Source organism: Sphaerodactylus townsendi, linkage group LG08, assembly GCF_021028975.2.
Source record: "Sphaerodactylus townsendi isolate TG3544 linkage group LG08, MPM_Stown_v2.3, whole genome shotgun sequence".
NCBI classification, from domain to species: Eukaryota; Metazoa; Chordata; class Lepidosauria; order Squamata; family Sphaerodactylidae; genus Sphaerodactylus; species Sphaerodactylus townsendi.
In genome coordinates, this window is record NC_059432.1 from 67525988 (window position 1) to 67551834 (window position 25847).

At 41.4% G+C, this 25847-nt stretch overlaps 1 protein-coding gene across 5 annotated transcripts; it reads left to right on the forward strand.

Annotated features, from left to right (window-relative positions):
• Window positions 1-247: 247 nt before the first annotated feature.
• SAP130 (Sin3A associated protein 130) lies at window positions 248-21775 on the forward strand. 5 transcript variants are annotated; one of them, XM_048505043.1, is made up of 22 exons: window positions 248-446; window positions 1054-1193; window positions 2966-3083; window positions 3237-3466; window positions 4652-4810; window positions 5013-5124; window positions 5487-5611; window positions 6538-6662; window positions 7729-7879; window positions 8089-8179; window positions 11387-11491; window positions 12044-12185; window positions 13088-13206; window positions 14574-14864; window positions 15765-15939; window positions 16315-16419; window positions 16981-17339; window positions 18040-18285; window positions 18918-19043; window positions 19223-19326; window positions 20176-20289; window positions 20833-21775. In XM_048505043.1, exons 2-22 carry the CDS (start codon window positions 1137-1139, stop codon window positions 20989-20991), a joined length of 3213 nt encoding a protein of 1070 aa, XP_048361000.1. In that variant the 5' UTR covers window positions 248-446; window positions 1054-1136; the 3' UTR covers window positions 20992-21775. The 5 variants fall into 5 exon arrangements, with proteins under 5 accessions (XP_048361000.1, XP_048360998.1, XP_048360999.1 ...); XM_048505041.1 differs by having other exon boundaries at window positions 249-446; window positions 18037-18285; XM_048505042.1 differs by having other exon boundaries at window positions 249-446; window positions 1091-1193; window positions 18037-18285.
• Window positions 21776-25847: the final 4072 nt, after the last annotated feature.

Here is a 25847-nt window from a genome sequence, read left to right on the forward strand (position 1 = left end):
AGGCTGCGGGTTTTGTTTTCCCGCCATCAATCCGACTCTTGGGTTCTCAACACAACAGGGCTCCAGAAAGAACCAACCAATCCCAGCTTTAGGAGACTGGGACGGATGAAAAATGAACGTTCCGCCTGTTCCATGACAGCCAATCTTGCAACTCTCCCGTTCCCCAACCTCTCGCGATTTTAACTTCTGTGACGTTCGGCTCTCGGACTACGACTCCCAAGAAGCTCTTGGCATCAGCTGTGTTAGCCAATCGCCGCGCACATTGAGGAGAAAGTGTCGCCACAGTGGGCAGGGTTCGTCAGACCCAATCAATCTGAGGGGGAAAAGGGGTGCTTTGCTGCGGCAGCGGAAGCCACACACCCGACTGAGCCCCCTCAGCGCCAGCGAGAGAAGAGGCTGAGGGGGAGGGGCTTTCCCGAAAGTCTGCGCCGCGCCCTGGGCTGCAGGTAAGTCCGTGGATGAGGGGAGGGCTCGTCCTGGGAGCGAGATTCCAAAGAGATCCGTCACTCCTCCAGCCAACCGGCTGCAGAGCGTGGCTGAAGTAAAGCAGCTCGTCCTCTCACGCTCGCGACAGCTAACGCAGGTCTTGGGCGGGGAAGAGGGAAAGAGACGCAGCAGGCTTTTTATGCTTGCCGAACATCCGGGTCCCGGCCCTACGCGTTTGTTTCACATAGTGATAGGGAGGGAAAGGAGGCGGGTCTTGCCTACTCCTCATTAGCTATTCCTTGTCTCTCCATTGGTAGCTAGGCGAAACCTATCCTCGCGTTCCTATTGGTTAGTGCTTTGTGCTTTAGTCCGAGTGGAATTGGTTCAGGATGGAATGAGGAAATCTTCTCATTGGCTGGCTCGGAAAAGAGGCGGAGGCTTGACGCCCGATCTCTGAGGCGGAGTCTATGCGAAGGACCGAGATTCGGGCGCCGCAGCCCTCGCGGGTCCTGGGGGGTGCGCTCTTGGGGGGTGCGCTGGGGGCTTCGGTTCCCTCTTCGGGTCCGGTCTCGAGAGCTGAAGGGGCTGGGTTAGCGCTGAGTAGCCATTGCTGGAAATCCCTTACAGGATGAGGAGGGGGTCCTCCTTTTGCTGTCACCCCCAGAGAGCAGCCTGGTTCTGAGGGTGTCCGGATCGGAAAGTCGAGGGTTATGCGGAGAGAGGATCCTGTGAACGCGGTTTTGCTTTCCCGATCTCGCTCTGTACAGGTACCGGAACCCTTTTGGAGTCCTCTCTTCTACTACCTGGTGCTTAATAGCAGCGCGTATTACCTGGTTCAGAAATTCAAAAGGAAAATTCCAAATTGAACCCCGGGTTTTACATTTGTGTGTCATAAAGTAGGAGGGGACGTACAGAGGATAGGATAAGATAATGGCTGGGTAGGAAACGCCCGGGGAGCAAAGATTTGCGTAAATTTTTTGGGATCACACATTACTGCCGATAATGTTTAACCTGACCTTGGAGTCAAACGAAAGAGGGTGACTTGCCCTTTCCTTCTGGTTCCACTGGCAACCTCATTGGGCGAGCTGAGCCTCTGCCGGTGATTTCTGCTGTGCATATATAGAATCTCAGTCTTGATGCTGATGTTATACTGCTTCATAATCCCTCTCTCTAAGACTTTTGCATGGTATAGGTCTGCTGCTCAAGTGGCTGCAGGTTGCAGAAAAGAGAGGAAAGGAGAGGACATAGAATCTGGCCTCTCTAGCCGCATGCATGGAAGCCAACAGGCTGAAGAGGCGAAGGTTTTCTAACTTTCAGAAGTTTTACAGCTTTCTAGTAACAAGTACCACTTTGCCTAGTAAAATAGGCTACACTAGCCGTAACAGACACATCTGTTGCAGCAGCTGGAGTGGCTTCACAATCAGATTGCTTAAACAGAGGGAGGGTAGTTCTGGATATTTCATGTATCAAATAAGTGGGTTTATGAAGAGTCGACAGTGCTGAACTATACAGACAACATTCTGTCTTAGTGTAAAGCAGCTTTGTGTGTTCACAGTCCTGTCAGAGGTTTTTTACCTTTAGTTTGAAACTCCAGAATTCCAGAAACTCTAGCTGTTGTTGCACAAAATCAGAGATAGCTTTCTGGTTACTGTATATACTGGCGTATAAGACTACTTTTGAACCCTGGGAAATCATCTGTAAAGTGTGGGGTCGTCTTATACGCCGGGTACTCTTATATGGCGAGTATATCCCAAACTCTATATTTTAACTGGAAAAGTGGGGGGGTCGTCTTATACGCCCAGTCGTCTTATACGCCGGTATATACGGTATATATTTTACATTTGTCTTCTCCATTGCATTTGCAGTCAAGGACAACTGTGCAAGCTCTCAATTGGGTGTTTACATATAACATTTTTGAATATCTCGTCCTCATTTGTTCTGGAATACAGTGTAACAATACCATGCCATTCTGGAAACTGAGGGATACCGTTTTTAAAAAGTTCCACTGTTTCATATAAAATATACAAAATATCAGAGAATCTTCCCAAGTAATTCCTAATATTCAGTACGTGTGTATTTGTTGACAATGTGTGGTGTTGTCTGTGTCATGCCATTAAACTTTCATATGCCAACGTTAGACCAATGGAAGTACAGGATTAGGAATTTTCTTCAATGTTAAATCTGATTTTCTGGGATCTGTACAGCCTTTGAATTGTTCAAGCAGACTATACATTTCAATTTGTGCCAAACCCAGATTTTTTATAATTGCAGATTTATTATTAACAATTTGCAACTATCTTTTGAGTCTATGTTTGGTTTTTAGATGTTACTAAGAGAAACCTTAACCAACTCAGTTAAATTATTTACATTTTAGAATTACAATCTGAATCCCTAACGGAGAAACTTTCCACATCACTTGTCAGTAGCTACAGTCTAAAAATATTAGAGACTAGTTCACCTGAATTCATTAGGCTTATTTTTAAACAAAAGCATTCAAGACTGTGGCCATATGAATTATAATTCTCTATATGCTGCATAGGTGACCATGAGTTCTCAACAGTTTCCTCATCCAGGAGCCCCTCCCACAAGTCTAGGACAAGCTCCTCTTCCAGTCTCCACCAGTGGATCTACTGGACTAATAAACCCAACAACTGCAGGTAAGGCAACTATTGAATTTATAATTGTCTTACTAGGTTTGTAAACCTAAGCATACTATCCTGAAAGTAAGTCCCATTGAAATCAACAGTGATTGTTCATCTTAGCTTTTTTAGTCTCTTCTTAATTGTTTCATTTTTCTTCTTTTCTTGTAGTAAGTGATGAACCTAGTAGAGAAGCCGAAGTTCCTCCCAGAGACCACATAGTGCCAGGTGGTTCTCTGCAGTCTCGTGAAGAGAAGCAGGAAACAGTTGTAGTGCGCCCATATCCACAAGTGCAAATGTTGACTCAACACCACACAGTGCAGTCTGGTGCACCAGTTACAGTGACAGCTCCTCCAGCACATCTGGGTCCAGCACTTTCTTTTACTGATGGGCTTATGAAGGTAATGGCTCATTTCTCATATTAGAAACAGGACGGAATAATACTAATGCCACTGACAGTGGCAAAGTTTATTCAACAAAGCTTTAACCTTGACTGCACCTTTCTCTTCATTTAATGGTTAGTTGTTTGAATGGTATTATTTGTCCTAGACCTTGGGACAGAGCAGGTTGAATAGGTTTAATTTTTAAAAACAATTTAAATTTGGTGAAGGTTTTTTCATTGGAAGTTTAGCAAATAGAATGCATTAGTATAAATATAAGCCAAAACTCTTGGCACCAATGTAAACATGTATTTCTCTAAACTGTGAGACCTGTCAAGGCCTGGATCACCTACTTGTGGCCCAAAGGCAGCATGAAGTCTGTGACTACATTCGGTCCAGTCTCTGGGATTAAGCTTTCAAATAGTCATTCACATGAACTGATCAGCATTCCCCTCCAGGTATGGAAACTTTTGTAAACTTGAGGACAGTTAAATCTGTTTTCTCCCCGTGGCTGTTGATTTACAACAAATACCAAGTATTTCATATGCCATGTTATAAATGCTCTTGTGTACTAATAATGTTTTTGGATGCTTTCCATCCATTACCATGCTGACCTTTAGGTGGTATACTGTACTTTAAGTACAGGGATAGATTATATACAGGCAAGTGTGCTTTAGGGCCCCCGTCTTCCCATCACTTTTTTTTCAAACAGAAGAACTGCCAGGAAAAAAACAATAGAGGCTTACATAAGCTTGTTAAAATTTAGAGTCTAAGACATCTTTGTACTTTTATCATTCTAACTGGAGTCAGTTAGAGATAATCTGGTTGCAGGCACCATGTCTAATAAAAGTTTCTCAAACACAGGCTGTCAACCATCCCTCTTACAGGACAGCCAAGTATTTGGTGTTCTGCAGTTTCAATCTAACGAATTTCAGATCCATTTTTATTTAATACGTCGGAGAGATGATGGCACAGTTTGTTATGGCACAAAATGAACGCAGAAGATTTTCAGAGAGGTTGATGAAGAACCCTCCATACTTTGTCAATAAGATGACTGTAGACAGTGGATACCATTTAATTGCTCTACAGATACTCCCCAGTGTGATAACCAGTGCATACTTGTACTTAACTTCTTATTGCTGTCACTTAACTTCTAATTGCTGTCACAAAGCTCAAATAGCAACCATATTTCTCTCTTCTTTGCAGCCTCCTCTGAAGCCCACCATACCTAGCCGTCCCATTGCACCAGCTCCGCCCTCTACTCTGTCAGGTCCAACCAAAGTCCCTGGGCAGGTTACTGTAACAATGGAGAGCAGCATTCCACAGGCCTCTGCCATTCCTGTAGCAACAATCAGCGGTCAACAGGTTATCCATTTTATTATTTTAAAGCACATGGTTTCTTGTTAAGGCCATATGAAGGAATGTCTACTTTTATAATACATATTTAAACTCTACCATCATGTCCTTTTTTTAAACAAACAGTATAAATATAATTTTTCTCTGTATATGACTTTTTCCTATGGGTTATCTCTAGAAGAACTTCTAACATGAACCTTCTTGCCTTCAGGGACATCCCAGCAATTTGCACCATATCATGGCTGCTAATGTGCAAATGTCAATCATTCGAAGCAGTGCTCCTGGGCCCCCACTACACATTGGAGCTTCTCACTTACCTCGAGGTAAGGATTGTAGTGGTATTTTCTCCAGAGGAATAAATTTTGGATTGTGGCTAATACTTGCTCTGGTGGAACATCTAGACCAGACTGGTTTCTTGATGTCACTGCTTGTATTTTCAGATGTCTTGTCTTGGAATGCTTTCAGGGTGTAGTTAGACTTACTATATACTAGCATGAACCAAAACAATGAAGAACAGAAATATGTTTTTAAGATATATCATGAGAGCATACACACCTTAGTTTAGTAGCACTGCTGGTGATTCTACTTCTTCTTCAGTCTTCATCTTTTGTGACAAATAGACACTTTTAAAAAATGGATAATTTTACTGTTTTATTTTAGTAACATGTGTGAGTTTTTTCCTCAGGTGCAGCAGCTGCTGCTGTGATGTCCAGTTCTAAAGTCACAACAGTCCTGAGACCAGCTTCACAGTTGCCAAATACAGCCACAGCTCAGCCAGCAGTTCAGCACATTATTCATCAACCAATACAGGCAGGTGGCAGTTATAGAGTATTGTTGTCAGACTGTTGTTGAACATTTTCAACCCCTTCTAGTGGAATATTGTTATGCCCGTCAACCTCCTCCCAATAATTAGACTCCGGTTCACTGAAATAAATTTATTACATCAGAGTAAATGAACAGGTACACTCCAGAGTTTCTTTGCTGGCTCTAACAGTTTCCCACCAAGCAGCAGCCCCCAGTACACACCCCATCCTTCTAACAGTTTTCCTAAAAGTGAAAGCGTTCTCAGGCTGTGCAGTTTCTTCGAAGTTGGGACTCTGATAAGGGTCCAGATGCTGTCTGGTTAGGGAGAGGAACTGTTATTACTAATCTCTAAACAAAACAAGTACAAGCAAAATCAATGGATTGTTAGGTGCCACAGTCTCCCAGACTCCCCTGGGTGCAAAAGGCAAACCTGGGAGGATGGTGTCTTGACAGATATCACTCAGAAGTAATCCTACAGACTTAATGCAAACTAAGCCCTCTGATTTCCAAATCTAATCAGTCAGTATCATTAACCTAGCTTGGGAGATACCGCATAGTAATATCAAGAAGAGATCTTCAAATTTACATTTTTTGTTAAGAGTCTTCTATTTTTAAATGTAATGGCTTAGTGCTTTTTGTTTTGTTTATTAAATATTGTCAGGTGTTATCTGAAGGTGTAATTGCAATATTTTTCTTTATAAAACAGATCTATACATTTCTTAGTAAATTAATTGCTTCAGACATAAATTAGTTTGCATTTGTGAGAGACAAAATTCTCCTAAAGATGACTTTATTGAGTTTTTATGTAGATGATGAGTATTTATAACAGTTAAAATTCAAAGTTATCTCACTTTTAAATATCTTCAGTTGGCTGACAACTGCACTGTTAACCAGTCTGTGATGAACACTAATTTTTTTTCTTGTTTTGACAGTCCCGAAATGCTGTGACAACTGCAAGCACCATTCCCCCTGCAGTAGTAGCCACAGTCTCAGCCACAAGAGCTCAGTCCCCAGTTATTACAACTACAACAACACATGCTACGGAATCCAGTCTCAGGTAACCACCACACAAAATAGCCTAAATACTCTTTATGTGCGTTAAAAGTATGAAAAGGTGCATGTAGGAAACACAGCTGAGAACCACGGAACAAATGGCCACGGCTCATTCATCTACCGTTATTGTATTAATTCATATTATACACAACAAGGAAATAAATCTAAATTACATTTAGATCTCTTTTCTGCATTTATTACTTTTAGACCACATAATATTGCAATTTCTGTAAATCCAGCTTGATTCTGGGTTCATGGACCTTATTCCTCCATTTCACGCAAAGAGGGAGGAGTCAGACATGCATGCAAATCTGGCAACAACATAGATTCATGTACATTTGTAGCCACCTGACATGACAGTGGTCCTTCAGCCACTATCAACTGCAGATATTGCATCCAGGGAACCATGTTGTGCACAGGGCAAGGAGAAACAGCAAGCGATGCCATCCAGACCACACCTACCTGTGTGATGGGGCAGGCATGCTACTGCTGACTCCAGCTTTCCTGAGGCAGACATGGGCCCTGCAGTAAGACTGGGAGGAGCTAATTGAACCAAAGACAGTATGGCAGATATGATTATAAGAGTGGTGGAGGGCTTTGGACAGGGAAGAAGGAAGGAGCATAGTGTGCATTAATATAGGACCCAGAGAAGATGAGAGGTTTAAAAGAAACCAGAAAGGGAAATCTGGGGAGAATGGAATAGATCAGCATCAAGGAGAGAGGCAAGATTTGAGGAATTCCACACAAAAAGGTAGAAGAGAGAAAAAAAGTGTTAAAGCACAGTTAGGAGAAGCCATATGTGAGCAAGAGTGCACAGGTATAACAGGGGCCTTAGGGAATGGGTTGGCCATGGTGGAAGCTCCAGGAGATAAGAACCATAGGTCAATGGCTAAATGAACATGAGTGAAGGAACCCTGCTTCCACTAGGTCTTAATGAACGAAGGGGGGATTTAACATACCGCTTTCCCCCACCGCCCTCACTATTTCAATTTAATATAGTTTTAAAAGACATTGAAATACAGCCTGACTTGAGTAGCTTTGGAAAAATAACCTCAAACTTTTTTCCCCAGTCGGCCAACACTGTCAATTCAACAGCACCCACCCACTGCACCAATCAGTATTCAACGTCCTGCACAGCCACGGGATACAGCAACCAGAATTACCTTACCATCCCATCCCGCCATAGGAACACAGAAACAGCAGCTCCACACCATGGCTCAGGTAAATTGGTACAAGGAAGATTAATTTAGTTTCTTCCCCCACACTGTCTCCTGATTTTTGCTATGAGGTCTTACAGCTGTATGTCGAAGAGTTCTGTGCTGGGTTTAGTAAATACTTTTATTTAGAATTGCTAAATCGATAATATTAAAGCAAGTCAGTGAAAAGCATATGAGCAGTTCTTTCTAAAATGAAACTTTTTTTCCTTATAGAAAACCATTTTTAGTACTGGTACACCTGTGGCAGCTGCAACAGTGGCACCTATTTTAGCAACCAATACTATTCCTTCAGCAACCACAGCTGGTGAGTATCTGAAAGGAGAATCAACTTAAGTCAGTATTATAAACTCCATAACCCTGTGAACATTTTCTGTGTAGATTTTATTGGTTGGTGGAATTGAAAATATTCAGATGTTATAGGAGCTAGGAAGGGACAGAACGCTTTTCTCCAGGCACCCCTACACTCCGCCTTCCTAGATTTAGTGTATAGAAATGGTCAGCTGAAATTCTACATGGCATAGAGGTAAACGACACCTGATAAATAACAGCCCACTGATCTGTTAAAGGTGCAGGGCATTTCTTTTATTATTTATTTATTTATTAAATTAGATTTATAGGCCGCCTCATCCCCGAAGGGCTCGAGACGGCTCACGACATGGCTGTTTCCAAACAGCAAATTAATACAGCATAAAAACTTAACCCATTAAAACTTAGCAGTTTTGCTCTCCAGACAGTTCTCAGCCCTAGTGGGCGAGGGTTTTCCTGGGTGAAACAGCGGGCTTGGCTCTTCCAACCAACTCCCACTGCCAATTCAGTCACCCCTACCAAACCTTTCCATGCTCCTATCACCTTTCACATATTTCAAAGCCATCTGAGGAAGTGGCATGAGGAAGTGGCATGAGGTAGGTGTTGAGGATAAAGAAAGACACACAGAAAGAAGTGAAGGAATATGAACAGTGATTAACTAAAGAATAGAAAAGAGGGTCTGTGAACAGGATGAAGGAGGACCCTTGAAAAGAAAAGAGGAAGAAGTTAAGAAGCAAGCAGGAATGAAGGGTCCTGAAGCAGGTGCCCTGATGGGAATAACTGAGTTGTAAGAAAAATAGATTGTTTGAGGTCCTGCCATGAGCTCTGAGAAGAATTTGAAATCTGCTTCTTAGAACTTTAAGTGTGTATACTCTACATTGTCTGCCTGTTAAAGACGCAGATGTCAAAGATTTAACAGTATATACAGTAAAAGCATTGTTGTTCAGCGCACATAGAGAATATTTGCTGATCAAATTATATCTCTCCACCAATCCCTACCCAGATGAGTTCATAGTGACCATACTCTATCTATATCATAGGATGCTGCACCAAGGACACTTGGGCAGGACACTGCACCTCCCCACTCACATTCTTCAGCTGCTTCATCGGGTTTTGGCCAGTATTGGAACACCCACTGCCTTCCCTCTTCCTGAAGAAGAAGAAGAGTTTGGATTTATATCCCCTCTTTCTCTCCTGTAGGAGACTCAAAGGGGCTCACAATCTCCTTGCCCTTCCCTCCTCACAACAAACACCCTGTGAGGTGAGTGGGGCTGAAAGAGCTCCAAAAAGCTGTGACTAGCCCTAGGTCACCCAGCTGCCATGTGTTGGAGTGCACAAGCTAATCTGAATTCCCCAGATAAGCCTCCACAGCTCAAGCGGCAGAGTGGGGAATCAAACCCGGTTCCTCCAGATTTGAATGCACCTGCTCTTAACCACTACACCACTGCTGCTCTGGGCCGCCCCATTTGTCCTATTAGGCTTGACAGAGATGAAGAGTCATGCGGTGGAGAAAAGTGTTGCCAACCCCCTCCCACATAGTGCCAGTGAGTTTATGCGGTTGAGCCTGTGGGGGAATGGTGGTTAGCAGAAAGGGTAGTGGCAGCACTCTTTTTCTTTCACTGGCCATGCTGCACCTGGTGCCGTTTCATCTGGGCATACAAGTGGGGGACTTAGTGGTATGTCCAGGATGTGGACATCAGAAACTCCACACCATTGGGAACAACATAGTGATAGCACCATCCTTGACAGGACCCTTCATCATCTTGTCTTGAGCCACAGAGTCATCCTATGCAGTAGGCATAGGCAAAAGGCAACTCTCTGGGAAGCCTGTAGCAGAGGTAGCTCCTGACACCTTGAGGGTAAAGGAGTCACCCTCAAATGCCACCTAGTAGCACCAGCTGACCAAAAGAACCATACTGGCCAGCTGGAGAAGGTGGAGTGGTATATACATGTGCCCCAAAATCAGAGGCGTACCTCCCATTGGGCAAAGTGGGCAGCTGCCCTGGGCGCCACCTTGTGGTGGGCGACAAAATTGCAGGTTTGTGAGGGATTTTGTATTTTCAGTGTTTTTCTGTTTTTGGCCTGCAGGGGGCGCAGATTTTAGGCTAGCAGCACCAAAATTTCAGGGATTTTTGGGGAGACTCTCCTGATGATATCACCCAGGTTTGGTGAGGTTTGCTTTAGGGAGTCCAAAGTTATGGACTCCCAAAGGGAGTGCCCCCATCCCCCATTGTTTCCAATGGGAGCTAATAGGAGATGGGGCTACACCTTTGAGGGTCCATAACTTTGGACCCCCTGAACCAGACTTCACCAAATCTGAGTGATATCATCAGTAGGGTCTCACGAAGATACTCTGAAATTTTGGTGCTGCTATCTTAATAATTGCACCCCTGACAACAGGCACCCCCTAAATTTCCCCAGATTCTCTTTTTAAATTCACTCCCTTCCCACCAATGCTTGTTTTCTTTCTTTCTTTCTTTCTTTCTTTCTTTCTTTCTTTCTTTCTTTCTTTCTTTCTTTCTTTCTTTCTTTCTTTCTTTCTTTCTTTCTTTCTTTCTTTCTTTTATTCTCTCAGTGCCTAATAAAGGTGGTTGTTGTTGTTGTTGTTGTTGTTATCAAATCTACCCCCTTTGGCATGGATTTAAAGGGAGAATATGAGGTCCCCAGTTTAAACACCATTTAAACTGATGCTGTTTGGGGGTGGATTCCAGCATCACTTGTTTAAACTAGGGAGCCCAGATTTAAATCCACCTTAAAGGGAGAATCTGCCCCCCCCCCCAGTTTAAATAACATTGAAAGTGATGCTGTTTCCCCCAATTGGGGGGACTGGATACAACACCATAAAATGTTTTCATAGCAGTAATAAAACATTTTGAAAGCATTTTGAAAATGTTTTCCAAATATTATTTCGGCTGTGTGGCATGGCCCATTGCTATGTTCAGATTTGTGAGTTGGGGGATGTTCTATAATGTGATGGTGACTTTGAAACAACCTGGTGGAAAAAATCATTGTTTGGTCATGGTGGGGGAGGGTGGCCACCCATGGGGGGGGCATCAAACTCAGGTTTTGCCCAGGGCTCAAGTTCGCCTAGGTACTCCCCTGCCCAAAATGCAAGCATATAGTGACTGAGGGTGATACTTATTAATAAAGTGGTTTTGGATAATCAAGTGCCAAGTTTTTACCATTATGTCTTCTTGCATTTCAGGTTCCGTCCCTCATACCCAAGCGCCTACAAATACGATCGTCACTGTGACTATGCCTTCACATTCTTCCCATGCAACTGCCGTAACAACCTCAAACATACCAGTTGGTAAGAGCACTGAATCGGAGCTACACTTTCTTTGGTTTGCAAATGTCATTGAATGTTGGGGTCAACATGGCTTTGGGGTATCTATGCATGATAGCAAATGAAGCAGGAAAGGACTGTTCAGATTGACAAACACAGTTTTACTAATTACTGATAAATCAATCAGTGTTTTAAAGACAATTTAGGGTAAGGGTTTGGAATAGTAAATCTCAGCAGGACTTTATAGTAGATATAGTAGATTTTCCTCACTTTCTATGAGGGAAAATGGAGCATGAAGTAAGAGAATTGAGTTGTGAACACCTTTTATGACTGGCCCCCACCCAAGTGCCTTTAGTCTTACAGTGAACCAACTTGCAGGAATGTTGACTTTAAATAAAAGCATTGCTCAAGATGTGCACGTACATCACTGCTTCTCTCCATTCAACACCCCTGATTTTTCAAATGTAGACTACTGTTATGTGAGGTTTTGTGAAAGGAAACAATAAACAACCTATTGCATCCTATGTTCCTTATCTGAGTTTGTGAAGAATTGTGGTGTCTTTTCTCACTGTGCAGCTAAAGTGGTCCCTCAACAGATCACACACACTTCTCCTCGCATCCAGTCTGATTATGCTGCAGAGAGAAGCAATCTCATCCCTATATCTGGGCACCGTGCATCTCCAAACCCAGTTGCCGTGGAAACTAGAAATGACAACAGGTAATTGAATACATTTGCAAATATAGGATGTCTACTTATTAATTTGGCCGTGCACCAAGAGTATTCTGGTGTATAACTGCATAAGTTGGATGATATGTCTTGATTCCTGCAGTTAACTTGCAGTTCAATCCTGTGCATAATTACTCAAGCTTAGCGCATTGATTTTCATGGGCATGGGCTTGAAGCACTAAATAAGATTGCACAGTTAAGCACTTGAAGTAACTTGTAAGAACTAGAGTTGTGATTCTTAGCCTATCTGACTGAAAAAGCATCTGAGTAATCAAGCCATAATAGATGCTTGTTGTTCTCTATGAACAACGTGTGGTTTCAGTTCTGTAGTTCATTGATTCTGTGATGTCCTTTCCAACAAAGACATTTCTGAAAAGTAAATAATGTGCAGTGGTAGAATCACAGTCAGTGAGATTAATCGGAAGAGTAAATAAGGCAAAACGTGCAACTTGATTCATCCTGCAGTATTTGCCCAGCTGTGAAAGTGAAGAGAAAGGAGATGTGTTGCTCAGGGGCAAATAGGCGTTGTTCTGTTGGTGCACGTGCCCTGCTCACGGAGCAGTTTGTTAGTCAAGAGACTACTATTCAGGATAAAATTTAACTGAAATTCACAGCAACACAATTTTGTTGCCTCGGTATCACTGGTATACAGCACATGCAAGCCTGGCAACATTTCCGCTTCTCTCCATGGGTTTGCTCTTTTGCTTACGTGATACTATGTTGGATGTTTTTTATAGTGGCCTTCTAAATAGAGGCCGTAAGGTAAGAAAATGTGGTGGTCTGCTCAGAAGGAAGCAGGCCAGAGCGGTAGTGTGCCTTATGACCACATTTGTTGTCACAGCTTCAGTAGCTGTCGTTGCAGTGCTCAGTCTGACACCTCTTCCCTTTTATAGGCAGTCAGTGCCCGTTCAATTCCAGTACTTCTTACCAACATACCCACCTTCTTACCCTTTGGCTGCTCACACTTACACACCTATTACCAGCTCTGTGTCCACCATCCGCCAATATCCTGGTAAGCAGCATAAATGAGTATAACGCATAAAAATGATTTGTGGAGTTAAAGGCATTGTTTCAAATACAGTGAATGCAATAATTAATATTTCTGAGAACTAATTGGCAATGGCTGCCATCATTTTTATACAAAAGGAAGCAAATTTTGATAACAAATGTGTATCAGCTAGTACTTGAAGCATTAGATGTAATTTAAAAATCTGCATAAGTGACATTGGTATACTTGTGTGTTAAATAATGTATTACTTTTGCTATTGATGTATCATTTGAGCAATAGTATTTAGAAATGTAGATAAAGTAGTAAGAGTGCATTGATGCATAAATGCCATTAAATAGAATGCAGAATGAAACACACCGAAGTATGCATGGAAAAGTGGATATTAAAAAGCACAATGCAAAGGCAAGAAGTTGCATTGAAGCTTAAATCTAGGGTGGATTCCGCATGGGCCAAAAACAGCAGAGTGAAAATGGTGTGAAAATGGTGTAAACCCTTTTACATTGTTTTAAACCATTTTACACCGCTGTTTTTAGGCCAATACGGAATCCGCCTAAGAGAGAGAGATCCCAGATTAAAATCTGGTGGGTGTAAAGAGAGAAAAACAATGGGAGAAATCAAGAAAAGTTGCTCCTCCTCATCTACTTGCATAGCAAAAAACATAATTGGGATCCAAGTCATAGCCTTACATTTTATAATGAACTGAGTTCTGCCTATATTAACAGGTGATTGGTGAAGCCGTTAAAATCTACCGCATTGTTTTAAGTAAAGTCCATATATAAGCACATTTTCTAAGTGCTCAAAGTATTTTCCCTGCATTATCTCAGTCATTCTTGAAGTAACCCCATAAAGTACTCCATCATTCTTATCCTTACAATTCCTGGGGCAACCTAGTGAATTCCTGATTGAAGTGAGATTTGAATAGGCAAAATTTCTAGCTCATGTTCATAATCTCGGCCGCACCAAATATTTATCTACCGATTGTAACAGCTCTGTTCCAAGCCACTAATGTAGGTCCTAAATAACCCATTTCAGAACTGCTTCATCTCATCTCAAAAACGGTGATAGGCCAGGGATGAAAGTTGACTGTAGTTTTCATTTGGGAGTGGTGGTGGTAGAAGACTGTGTCTTTTTGCAGCTGTATAATGATGCTCATGATGGTTATTACAGTGTAGCTTTAGCAAAGTAAAGTTTACATGCTGCTGTATAAATTGGAACTAGACCAATTGATTTATGAACTTTAATCTTTTTGGCATTTTCAGTAGCACTACAAATTGGTAAATACAATATATCTTCATTACATATGTACTTGACAAGGCAGGATAATAAATAGTTTCTTGAGTGGCAATAACTGAGTCATTTGTTATTCCCAGTTTCAGCTCAGGGCCCCAATTCTGCCATCACAGCTCAGACTGGTGTAGGAGTAGCGTCCACAGTTCACCTCAATCCCATGCAGCTGATGACTGTGGATGCCTCCCATGCTCGTCATATCCAGGGCATCCAGTCTGCACCAATTGGTGCACAGGGCATACAGCCGGCACAAGGAATACAGTCAACACCAATTGGAACACAGGGACTACATCCTACTGCACCAATTGTTACACAGGGTCTTCAGACTGCACCAATGGGTGCCCAGCAGCCACAAACTGAAACAAAGACATCAGGTAACTTGCCAGTGGTATTTCTGTTTATTCTGTGATACTGAAAAAACCAGAACACTCTTGTCCTAGAGGTTTTTTATATAATGTTTTAAGGATGCTAACACTGCATTTCTATAAACACTTACTTGAATGTGTAATAATGGGCACATCTAAGCTGGCAGATGATTCTCTATAAACCCATTAAATCTTGGATCGTAGGCAGCAGCTTACTGAGCAGAGAGCTTCTGCCACCCCACACCAAGATTTTTCAGCTATGACACAGTTGTGATTATGCAGCAATCCTAAGTAGGTCTATTCAAAAGGCATACCCTTCACTTCTCCACCTTGAAGGAGTCTCAAAGCGGCTTCTCCTGTCCACAACAGAGTTACTCACGATAGAGTTCTGAGAGAGCTGTGATTAGTGCAAGGTCCCCCAGCAGGCTTCATGTGGAAGAGTGGGCAATAAAACAGTTCTCCAGATAAGAATCCACCACTCCCAACCACTACACCACGCTGGCTGTCAAGTGCCATTTTCTTTAGTAGGTCTTAATTCCAGAAGAATGTTCTTAAGATTGCAGCATTTCATACATTACACACAGAGTTTGTGGAAGAAACATAGGGATGGATCCAGACTAAAGTGGCAGTTTCCAATGCTTTCCCACTTTCTGCACCAGTCTTCTCTGCATGTCATTTTTCAGGATTCCCTGAATCTCAGGAGTAGCATTTCATGGTGATCTGTGGGGCTGGAGAAAGAAGCCAAGAAAGTTCCATTCTGCCTTTGGAAAACTTAATCTGGATCCAATCCATAGCGTGTGCCTGCACTCCCAGTAATTTTCTTACAGTGACAACTTTTCAGTTATCTTTAGAGCATTCTACTGACTCTCTTAGCTTCTCTTTATTTCTCTTTTTTTCCCTCTTCCTCAGTGGTCCTAGCAGATGGAGCCACCATAGTGGCCAATTCAATTAGCAATACATTCAACACTGCTCCAGCTTCAACAACTGTGGTGCAAACCCACAGTCAGAGTGCCAATTCTAGCACAGCAGCCCAGGGTTCATCTCCTCGCCCAAGCATTCTCCGGAAAAAACCCACAACAGATGGGTGAGTGAATTGAGCATTCGCTGTCAAACAAAAATAGTCATATTAAGTATGGCAGGCAGAATGATGCTGTCCATGGAGAAACTGTTTATCTTGAATTTTACGTTCCTCGTTTTCTTTTTTGAAAAGAAAAGGACATCTGCAAATTTCATTTAGGAACCTGGCATCTTCTGTCTCTTAGGGGGAATGTCTAGAGACTGTAGTCTAAATAATAAAGGCATAAACTCCTTGGGAAAAGTACTCTTTAATAGTTTCACTTCTAAGGAATTGCAACGGCATCTTTTCCATTTACCAAAAATAGAAATATTAATTCATGGTGTTTGTCTTTCGGTGATCCTAAGTAAAATGTTGCATGGTTATTTGCATTTATTTTTGCAGGCTGGCAGTCAGGAAGAGTCTCATTCCTCCTCAGCCACCTGAAGTCGCTAGCACTCGAGTGGAGACCTCTATGAGGAGTGCATCAGGATCACCAAGACCAGCCAGGTAAGACTTCATAATACAGTGGTTCTCAAGCTGGGGGTCGAGACCCCTTTGGGGGTCGAACAACCCTTTCACAGGGGTTGCCTAAGACTCTCTGCATCAGTGTTCTCCATCTGTAAAATGGATAAATGTTAGGGTTGGGGGTCACCACAACATGAGGAACTGTATTAAAGGGTCGCAGCATTAGGAAGGTTGAGAACCACTGTCATAATAAGATGCGAAAAATTGGAATTTTAGTTTCTAGGAATGGAGGAAAGTATTGCCTCTTCCGACTCACTGCAACATAAAATAATCAAAATCACAGCACAGGCACCCTCAGAGTTAGTGGCTGTATTGCACAGTGTGTGGAATCTTGTGGCCATTCAGATTCTGAGGATGCATACCTCATTTCTGCAAATTTGATGGCATTATGTCCATCATCAGCTTCATTTTGACTGAAAGAACAAAATCAAAATAGGCTTTCTGAGGCTCCAAGTTCAGCTTCTCTGTAGCATTGTGGTATGCTTAGTACTTTATGTGGAAACATGTTTCTAAAACTGATTTTCCCCTCTTTTGTTTATTTAGTGCCAAACCTAAACCAGAAATCCACGTGTCTATGGCCACTCCAGTAACTGTGTCTGTGGAGGCAGTATCGATTCAGAGCAATGAGCAGCCTCCAATTGCAGTCCCTGCTTCTCAGCAGCCACCACCTGCCATTCCAACAATCATTACAACTGCAAGTCCCCCATTGCAGCCCACAGCGGCGCTGTCTACCATTCCAGGAACGGTACCAGCTGCTCCACCCACTCCTACGACAATTGTGGCTCCTCCTCCACCTCCGCCAACTATGAGTGGTGTTCTTTCCACAGTGCTGGGCCCTGTTGTGTCAGAGATTAACATCAAAGAAGAAGTAGAGCCTATGGATATAATGCGGCCAGTCTCAGGTAGCTTGTTGACACAAAGAAGAGACCTGATTTGGTTACAAAAGTTAGCATGATCATCTTCTGCAAAGTAGTTATAACAATGGAAGAAATTGCTTGCTTAATTTTAAATACAGTTTTAAAACTACTTTGATTTTTTTAATTTGGTCTCAGAGTAAAGGTTTATAGTCTTGGATCAAGACTGGGTTGTGAAATATTCTCCGGCTTTGCATGTGACTGAAATTACAGTAAAAATGGCATCATCAGCAAAGTGGCTAGAAAGATATATGCACTGTTATCTGCGAATGTTTGCATATTCTGGGTATTCTGCCACCAAAACTCAGGGCAAATATGCAGACTTGCAACAAAAAAATGAAATGGAGCCTTAATTACTAGCCCTTTTGCCGCAGTATATTTTTCACAAAGGGAAATTTTTCCTTTGTTAACAACAGATAATTTTTGATGTATTAAATAAAAATACTTGGGAACTGAAACAATGATCAAGCAAAGTGATTCTGAATCTCCACTATGGTGAACTGCCATAAAACAAAAATTTGTTTTATCCTCCCTCAGTGTGCATGAGGTAAACAGAGGAAACAGATGGTTTTCACTTGTGGAGAGGATGTATCCTACTTCATTACACTATTTGGAAAAGAGATGTGGGGGATCTACAGCAGTTTTAATTTAACTATATTGTACACATGTATCTTTTCCCTTTCAGCAGTTCCTCCTCTGACTACAAATACTGTGTCTCCCTCTCTCACACTGCTGACCAACAACCTTTCAATGCCCTCAAGTGACTTGCCACCTGGTGCCTCCCCAAGGAAAAAACCACGGAAACAGCAGCATGTCATCTCTACAGAAGAAGGTGACATGATGGAGACCAATAGCACAGATGATGAGAAATCCACTACCAAAAATCTGCTGGTAAAGGCAGAGAAGCGCAAGTCTCCACCAAAAGAATATATAGGTAGTTTCTTCTCTTCTGGTGCAAAATCTTTCTTCTCTGATGCTTTCTAACTTGTAGCTGTCAACCAGAAGTATAGCTTGGTAGGTAAACAAGAAATCACAATGGGGAAAAAATGATAGACTGCTTTTCCAAATCTTGTTTTGTAGCACTCTGTTCTTAAATACAAGAAACTTGCAGAGCACTTGTTTGCAGTGTTTCTTCAGCTTAAACCAATTGATTTCAGTGTGTTTAGACTAGAACAGGTCTGCAACCTGCCGATCTCCAGATGTTCATGGACTACATATCCCATCAGCCCCTGCCAGCATGGCCAATTGGCTGATGGGAATTGTAGTCCATGAACATCTGGAGAGCCGCAGGTTGCAGACCCGTGGACTAGAATAACTCTGTGTACTGTTGGACTGTTCATGTTGGAACTGAGGTCATCTCTACAGGTTATATTTCTGTATTTCAATTGTGAGATTCTTTCCAAATTAAAAATTAACAATTGATATTGTTACTTATACTATTGTTATACTATTGTTGTGCGCCGCCCTGAGCCCTTCAGGGGAGGACAGGATATAAATTGAATAAACTGAACTAAAACTGCAGGCCTCTTTAAAACATTTGATTAGGGTTTTTTAAATCTTCTTTAGATGAAGAAGGTGTCAGGTATGTGCCTGTTCGTCCAAGACCCCCCATAACGCTGCTTCGTCATTACCGGAACCCATGGAAAGCTGCCTATCATCACTTCCAACGATATAGCGATGTCCGGGTGAAAGGTACATTTTCTAGTCACTGCATTTAGCATGGTTCTATGAAATGGCATATTATGCTATTCAATATGATTTGAAAACATGTCTAAATATCTTCTTCCAGTGATCAAGCTTCAGATGCACAGTGTGTGAATAGCTATCATGTGCATTGTGATTGGTTTCCTTATCTTTGACTTTCTTTCTAGAAGAGAAGAAGGCTATGCTTCAAGAGATAGCTAATCAGAAGGGTGTATCCTGTCGTGCACAGGGGTGGAAGGTCCATCTTTGTGCAGCACAATTGCTGCAGCTGGTAAGTGGGAGAATCATTCTGATTTTGTGTAACATGAAAGAGCAAGAGAAACTTTAGGCCAGCAACTCTCTTGAAAGTAGACACATTTGCATATTTTTTCCTGTAATATACAACCGCTAGGTTGATTACTGGGACTGTAATTTGAAAACATTACTGGGAATTAAGTGGTAAGGTGTCAGGTTGCAATTGAGCATGTGTGTATCCCGTGAACATGATGTTTGTGTGAATGGAGGTTTTGACCCAGGCATAAGAGCGGATATATTTTATATAGATGCTCAAAACTGGCAAATCCCTCCCTCTGGTGCACAGGTCTGAAGAAGTGTCTGGGATGGTGCCGCTGACTTGAGGAGGCAGCACTGCTCCACATTCCTGGATGCTTCTATTTCAGGTGGGGGTGAGGTAGGTGCTTTGAATTCTAGCACCAAGCTCCCCAAGCCATTCCTAGAGGAATATATAGGAAAATGAGATTAGATTTCTGTATTAGGAGTATTGGGTTCTTGAAAAGCAGCTGAAGTTTTTGTATTGATGAAGGTTTGTTTGATCTTAAAGTAAGCTGTTGGTAAGAAGATTGAGAATTTCAAACCATTTATTTCACAGCCTGGGATGACCTTTATTTTGTCTCTTCACAGCATAGGTAGAACCAGTGTTTCCCCATCCAGGGACAGGGCAATCCTGTGTCATTGTGAAGTATATTTAAGAGAGCTCCATATGGTAGATGCAAGGAAAATATTATGAAAAATAACTGACGAAAATAACTAAAACAAAAAAGGAGATGGAATTTGTGTTATATGTAGCTTTTATTATGAAACACTGTATGTTGGGTGTCTGCCTAATTTTAATGTTTTACAGACTAACCTAGAGCATGATGTATATGAACGACTCACCTCCCTTCAAGAAGGGATCATTCCCAAGAAAAAGGCAGCAACTGATGATGACTTGCATAGAATAAATGAACTGATACAGGTAAGGAGACTGTAACTTATTTTGTCAGTTTTGTAAATTTACTTTAGCCTCCACTTAAATGAATTTTCAGTCTATGCTCTGGGATGTTATAGAATTCTATAGACAAAGAATTATGAGAAAGAAGGGGAGGCTGAACTAAAGTGAACATACTGTATACCTACTTGAAATAGCACTAAATATATTGCCCTTTAACAAGATGAGTCCTTAAGAATACAGAGGCTGAAAGGATGTGCATCTAATATATTACATAGGAAATTAGGAAAGATGGGTACAGTCCTTTCACATTTCTGTCTTTTTAATCAGGAGAAAGTACAGATGTATTGATGTGGTAGTCCTGTATCCTTACAGCTTAGCATTGCTGTTCATTTTAAAAGGTAGACTAAATGGGAAGGGGAAGAGAAGGAACCATAACAGACACTGGTTGATTTACTTTAAATTTCTTGAAATCATATTCTTTTTGGTATTTCAAGAATTACAATTCAGATAACTTAGGTGTCTTTAAAGTATTTGACTTTTTAATGTGGGTACTGTGTTGTATTTCAGGGGAATATGCAGAGATGTAAGCTTGTAATGGATCAAATTAACGAGGCTCGAGAATCCATGCTAAAGGTCTTGGATCACAAAGAGCGTGTTCTGAAACTTCTCAACAAGAATGGATCTGTCAAGAAAGTGTCCAAATTGAAAAGAAAAGAGAAGGTCTAGAGCCAGAGGTAGAAGGACTCTGGAAACAAACAGATTGTACAGAACAGTGTTAAGGCTCATTTATTTTGGGTTTTATTTTAGAGAGCTACATTTTGAGTAAAAAAAACAACACAAAAGGATGAGTTTCAGAGAAAGATAACAGATGGATGTGTGGAGTCCAGTGACCCTAAGAGATTGTGGTTGACCTATCAAAGCAACAAAGATTTTTCTCAGGCTCGTCCCCCTTTAAATTTTTCACCGTCACATTTTGTTTTGCCCTCTTGATGTGCCAGTGCCTATTAATTGGAACCATTGATACAAATTGGATGGACAGCTGTCCTCCTTCCATCTTACAGTTTTAGCAGAAATTTCACAGATTTGTACAATGGATTCCTGAAACAGACCTCAAGAACCATACATCTCCTATGAGTGCTGAAAAATTGGAAAGGGGTGACACTGCTTCCATCTAGCCCACTCAGTTCTTGTTCCATTTGACCTTGCAGTTGGCTGGAGCAGCCTTCAGAAAACAGTGATGCTGCACAGGCAGTTCAGCTATAGTCAGAATCGTAAGTGGTTCTGAAGTCCTCTAGCTGTCCATTTTTTTAAAAAAAATACATTTCAAAGTGATTTGTAGTGTTGTGAAGTGTGTGCGTGTGACCATGTTGGTGCTCTGGAATATAATTGTTTTCAAAGTACTCATATTGCACAGTACTTCCGGTAGCTGGTGTGATGTTTTTCTTGTGTTACATACAATTGTACTACATAGCATCCTGAAAACATTAAAGATTTGGAGGATTTTGTATAATTCTGATTTTGTGCAGTTAGATCCTTGCAAAGACAGAAGATTAAATAAAATAGGGGAGGGAGGGAAGTAATTTCTTCCTTGTTCCCTAAAAGAACAGAAGAATACATCAGGCTTGAAGATCATTTTCTTTTTATTTCTGCAAAAACAGCTCAGACCTTCACCATCCATACTTTCCACTATGGTGCTAAAACAATACATGTATCACTCAATAAAGTGTAACTGACAAATCAATGGGAAACCCATAGAACAAGTAACCCAGATTTGTTATTTAAGAATTCACTTTCAAACTAATTTAGCCTGGAGGACCCATCTTAAGAATACTCATAACAGAGTCTTGATTGCAACAAAGTCCACAGTACGATTTCGTTTAATGCAAAGGTAGCCAGTTTGGTCTTGCTGTTTCAGTTTTTAATGCAAAAGTAGATAATCAGATTCTCTACAGAGCTCCAATATGGAATTTTGAGGCCTGCAGAGAGGGAGAAGATTCCCTTTTGTCATTACTTTGCAGAAGATCACAGGAATTCCAAGTTGTATGGCGAACGTTTCTGTAAGGTTGGAACTAGGTTTACAGTCTCTAGAAGCATGGGCATGGTCTTTGGGCCACAGAAGCTAATGGGTATCTCTCTTTGATCTGACTTTTATGCTATCCCATAGAGGAAATTAATGAAGAGTAGACTCCAACTACTTAGCTTTAGCAGTAGTGATTTGACAATATTGGGCATCAGCAGCAGAATGAAAATCTGTGTAAACTTGAACTTTATCAGTAGCACAAAGAGAGCCCATCAGATGTATTCCACTTTATACTTAGGATTGTCTTGTCAAAGGCGCCCTTACACAGATTTTTTTCAACTGTTCCTTGATATAGGAGAGCATTTATGCCAGCAAAATTAAACTCTTGTCTCCTGTTAAATAATGCAAGATCAAAGGCAAAGGACTGCATATTCTGATATAGACTTTGACTGTGCTTCTAGACAAATCAAGACTTTGGAGCATGGAACTCCCATGGAATACTGCTTTCTGAAATGAAGTACCTTCTGCACTATTAGGGATTTGTGGATTACTCCTTTTGTGTGGTAATGGGGGGCAGGGCTCTCAATACCAAATAAGGTCAAGAAATTTTGGCAGGCATAGATTTAGGCATTACTGGGGCTGCAGCCAAATCTTTTGCTCAGATAATCAAATTTAAAGGAACTCAACCACGGTGAATTATTTTACATTATCTAGTGTGCTACTGCTCAAGGACTTCAGGTAAATGAACAGTATAATTAAAACAAAAACAGTACATGTACTTCTTTCATTATGCACCATTCTAATTCATAGGATGGGGGAAATGTAAAAATTTAGGTGTTATTTCTATTTTCCGTTGTCTGTAAAAGTAACCTGTCTATTACACAGTTGTCTGTACTATTTAGAAAGGACAAGACACAATCCATTCTTAGTATCAATTCATAACCAAGCTTTATGAAGTTTACATAGTTCCTATTCCATTTCACGTTGGCTTGTACAGAACATGCCAATAGAATACAGTTATACCAGTAAAGTTGAAATTACACTTAGATGAAAATAAACCTATAGAAAACTGCTATAGTGTTATAATGCTGTCTGAGTGACCTTGATTCACTCATGATTTTAGGGTTATTGAGGGGGTAACATCAGGAGGGAAGAAACATAACTACTGAGCTCAAAGAATGCCATAAAAATCTATTAGATGGGTTCAGTACAAAACATCAAAGGAGGTAAGACACATCATACATCTGAAAACTATAACAATCTAAGCTCTGGCTCATCCTGGGCTGCATCATTTCAGATCCCACCCTACAACATGATTGGATTGGGCTGGAGCATGGATGCTGCAATTCAGTCATGTCTTGGCAAATGGCCACTGTTAAACCATACAAAGATTTAACATAACTGTGTTCAACTGATTGTGGGTGGAATCCTGCCTGCTTTTTTATTTCTGCAAGAGGCTCCTTTAACTACCCAAAGCCTGTGTAAGAGATGATAGAACCCACATGGATGAAATGCAGGAAATAGTCTACACTGAAGAAGAGAACTGAGATAGATTTCCCCTCTTCCATGCACAGGTGCAAAAATTGGTACCATCCAGCCCTGCTTAAATAGTACTGTATAAGATAGCTACCATCCTGACAAAGCATACCCCAGTCTACTTTCTCTAGATCAGCCATTAGCTTTTATGAGATTAGCATGGTGGTTCCCAAGACACAGACACCACAGACATTAATTAACAAAATATCACTAAATACTAATAATGCAACTTGGTGATTAAATAGGAGGGCCAAGGATGGGAAGTAAAAGTAGTAAGATACTATGGAGAGTTTTGCAAAGAAAGTGTAGTCTGAACAAGCCATGTGTCTTAGTTTGGCAGCAAAGTTTTGGACAACAGTGATAGGACTGGTGTTTAAGATAGGCCATAGGAAAGGTGGTACTAGTCAAGATCAGAGAGAGTAGCGTAGCATTGAGATTTAGCAAAGGAGGTAGAAATAGACTTCACAGGGCTTGCCCATTGCACACTGCACTGCTCCCCAAATATGAAATAGGAAGGTTTGTAATATTTGTTCTACCTGCTTATTACATTCCAGCCTTCCTCCAAATATTTTTTCCTTTACTCCATTCTCATAAATATTCTTGTAAGGTACATTAGGCTGTAACTAGCCTAAAGTCACACAGTCATTTTCATGACTGAGTGGGGATTGGAACATGGGTCTCCCCAATCATAGACCAAGTCTTAAACATTTCTTAATGTTCTCCTGTGTATTGCAGTGAGCAGCAACAGCTGGTAAGATAGTATTGTCAAATCTGCTGGACTTGATAAAAGCAGACATTTAGGCCAATCCTACGCATAAACTCACAGTGACTCATATAGTTCACCAGGACTTACGCGCAAGTAAGGATACTTAGAACTGCAATTTATCAAGCTTTTTAGAACCTATATGGATAAGAACTTGGAGCTCAAAAGAGATGGAACGAACAGGACACATTTCTTCAAAAAAGTAATGGGATTGTGCTTCGACTGCAGCAAGCTAGCCCACAGTGGGGGATTTATGCATAGTTTAAGGGTGTGGACCAATCATTAGTTACCTAGGCTATCATTCCCTAAAAGCTGGTGACTTCTTGGAGGAAGTTGCTTCCCTAAAATATTGACTTGTTCCAAAACAACTTAATATCCAATGGCTTCCTGGACTATCAAAAGCCATATTAAAAGGAAAAAAAATTGGGTTGATTTACACTCAGAATGGATCCTATGCCTATTTATGAGCTGGCTTCAATGCAAATTACATATAACAGCAAAACCCTATGTATGCTTACCTTAAACTAAATCCCACTGGATTCAGTAAAAAATTATTCCTGGTAGAAACACAGCCCAGTCCTTATGTATGTTTGCTCCAGGTCAGCATGTCCAACATCTTCTGCCCCTTTACAACTGTCAGATTTATTATACATAAATTTTCATACACCAGAGTTCACTTCATCCAAGCCTTAAATTCTCATGGGAGCAGCATTTAGGTATAAAGCTACAAGCTGGAAAAGGGCAACACAGAGAGAAAAGGAGACATTTTCGAAAGAGAGGTCAAAACGCCTGTCATTCCAAGGCATAGCTGTGGTACTTTACAGTGAATAAGTGAAAACAAGAAAGTTACTTTAAAAAACCCGCAGATGATCCAGTCAGAGGAGTATATACAGTTCTTGAGGAATCAGTAAAATGAGATGAATCTCAATCGCATACGTGACCCTGACAGGACAGGCAATTGCTTCCTGCAGTGGGGTTAATACAATCCATGTGGAGTCCAAGTCTCATATCAAATCTTCCCATGAATTCTAACTTAGCAACTTTTCCATGGGCTTCCACCAGGAAAAACATACAAGCCCAAGCATCTTCTGTACTCAACATACAAATGAAACCCACATCAGAGAAAGTCAAAACCAGCCAATCATCGAGCACGCCCCTGCCGCACTGGCGCCGCCCCTCGCCTACCTTTATAAACCACCCGATCACAGGTGCGCTACAATCACATGACTCCAAAGGCCCCCACCCCGCCAGAAAAAGGGGGTA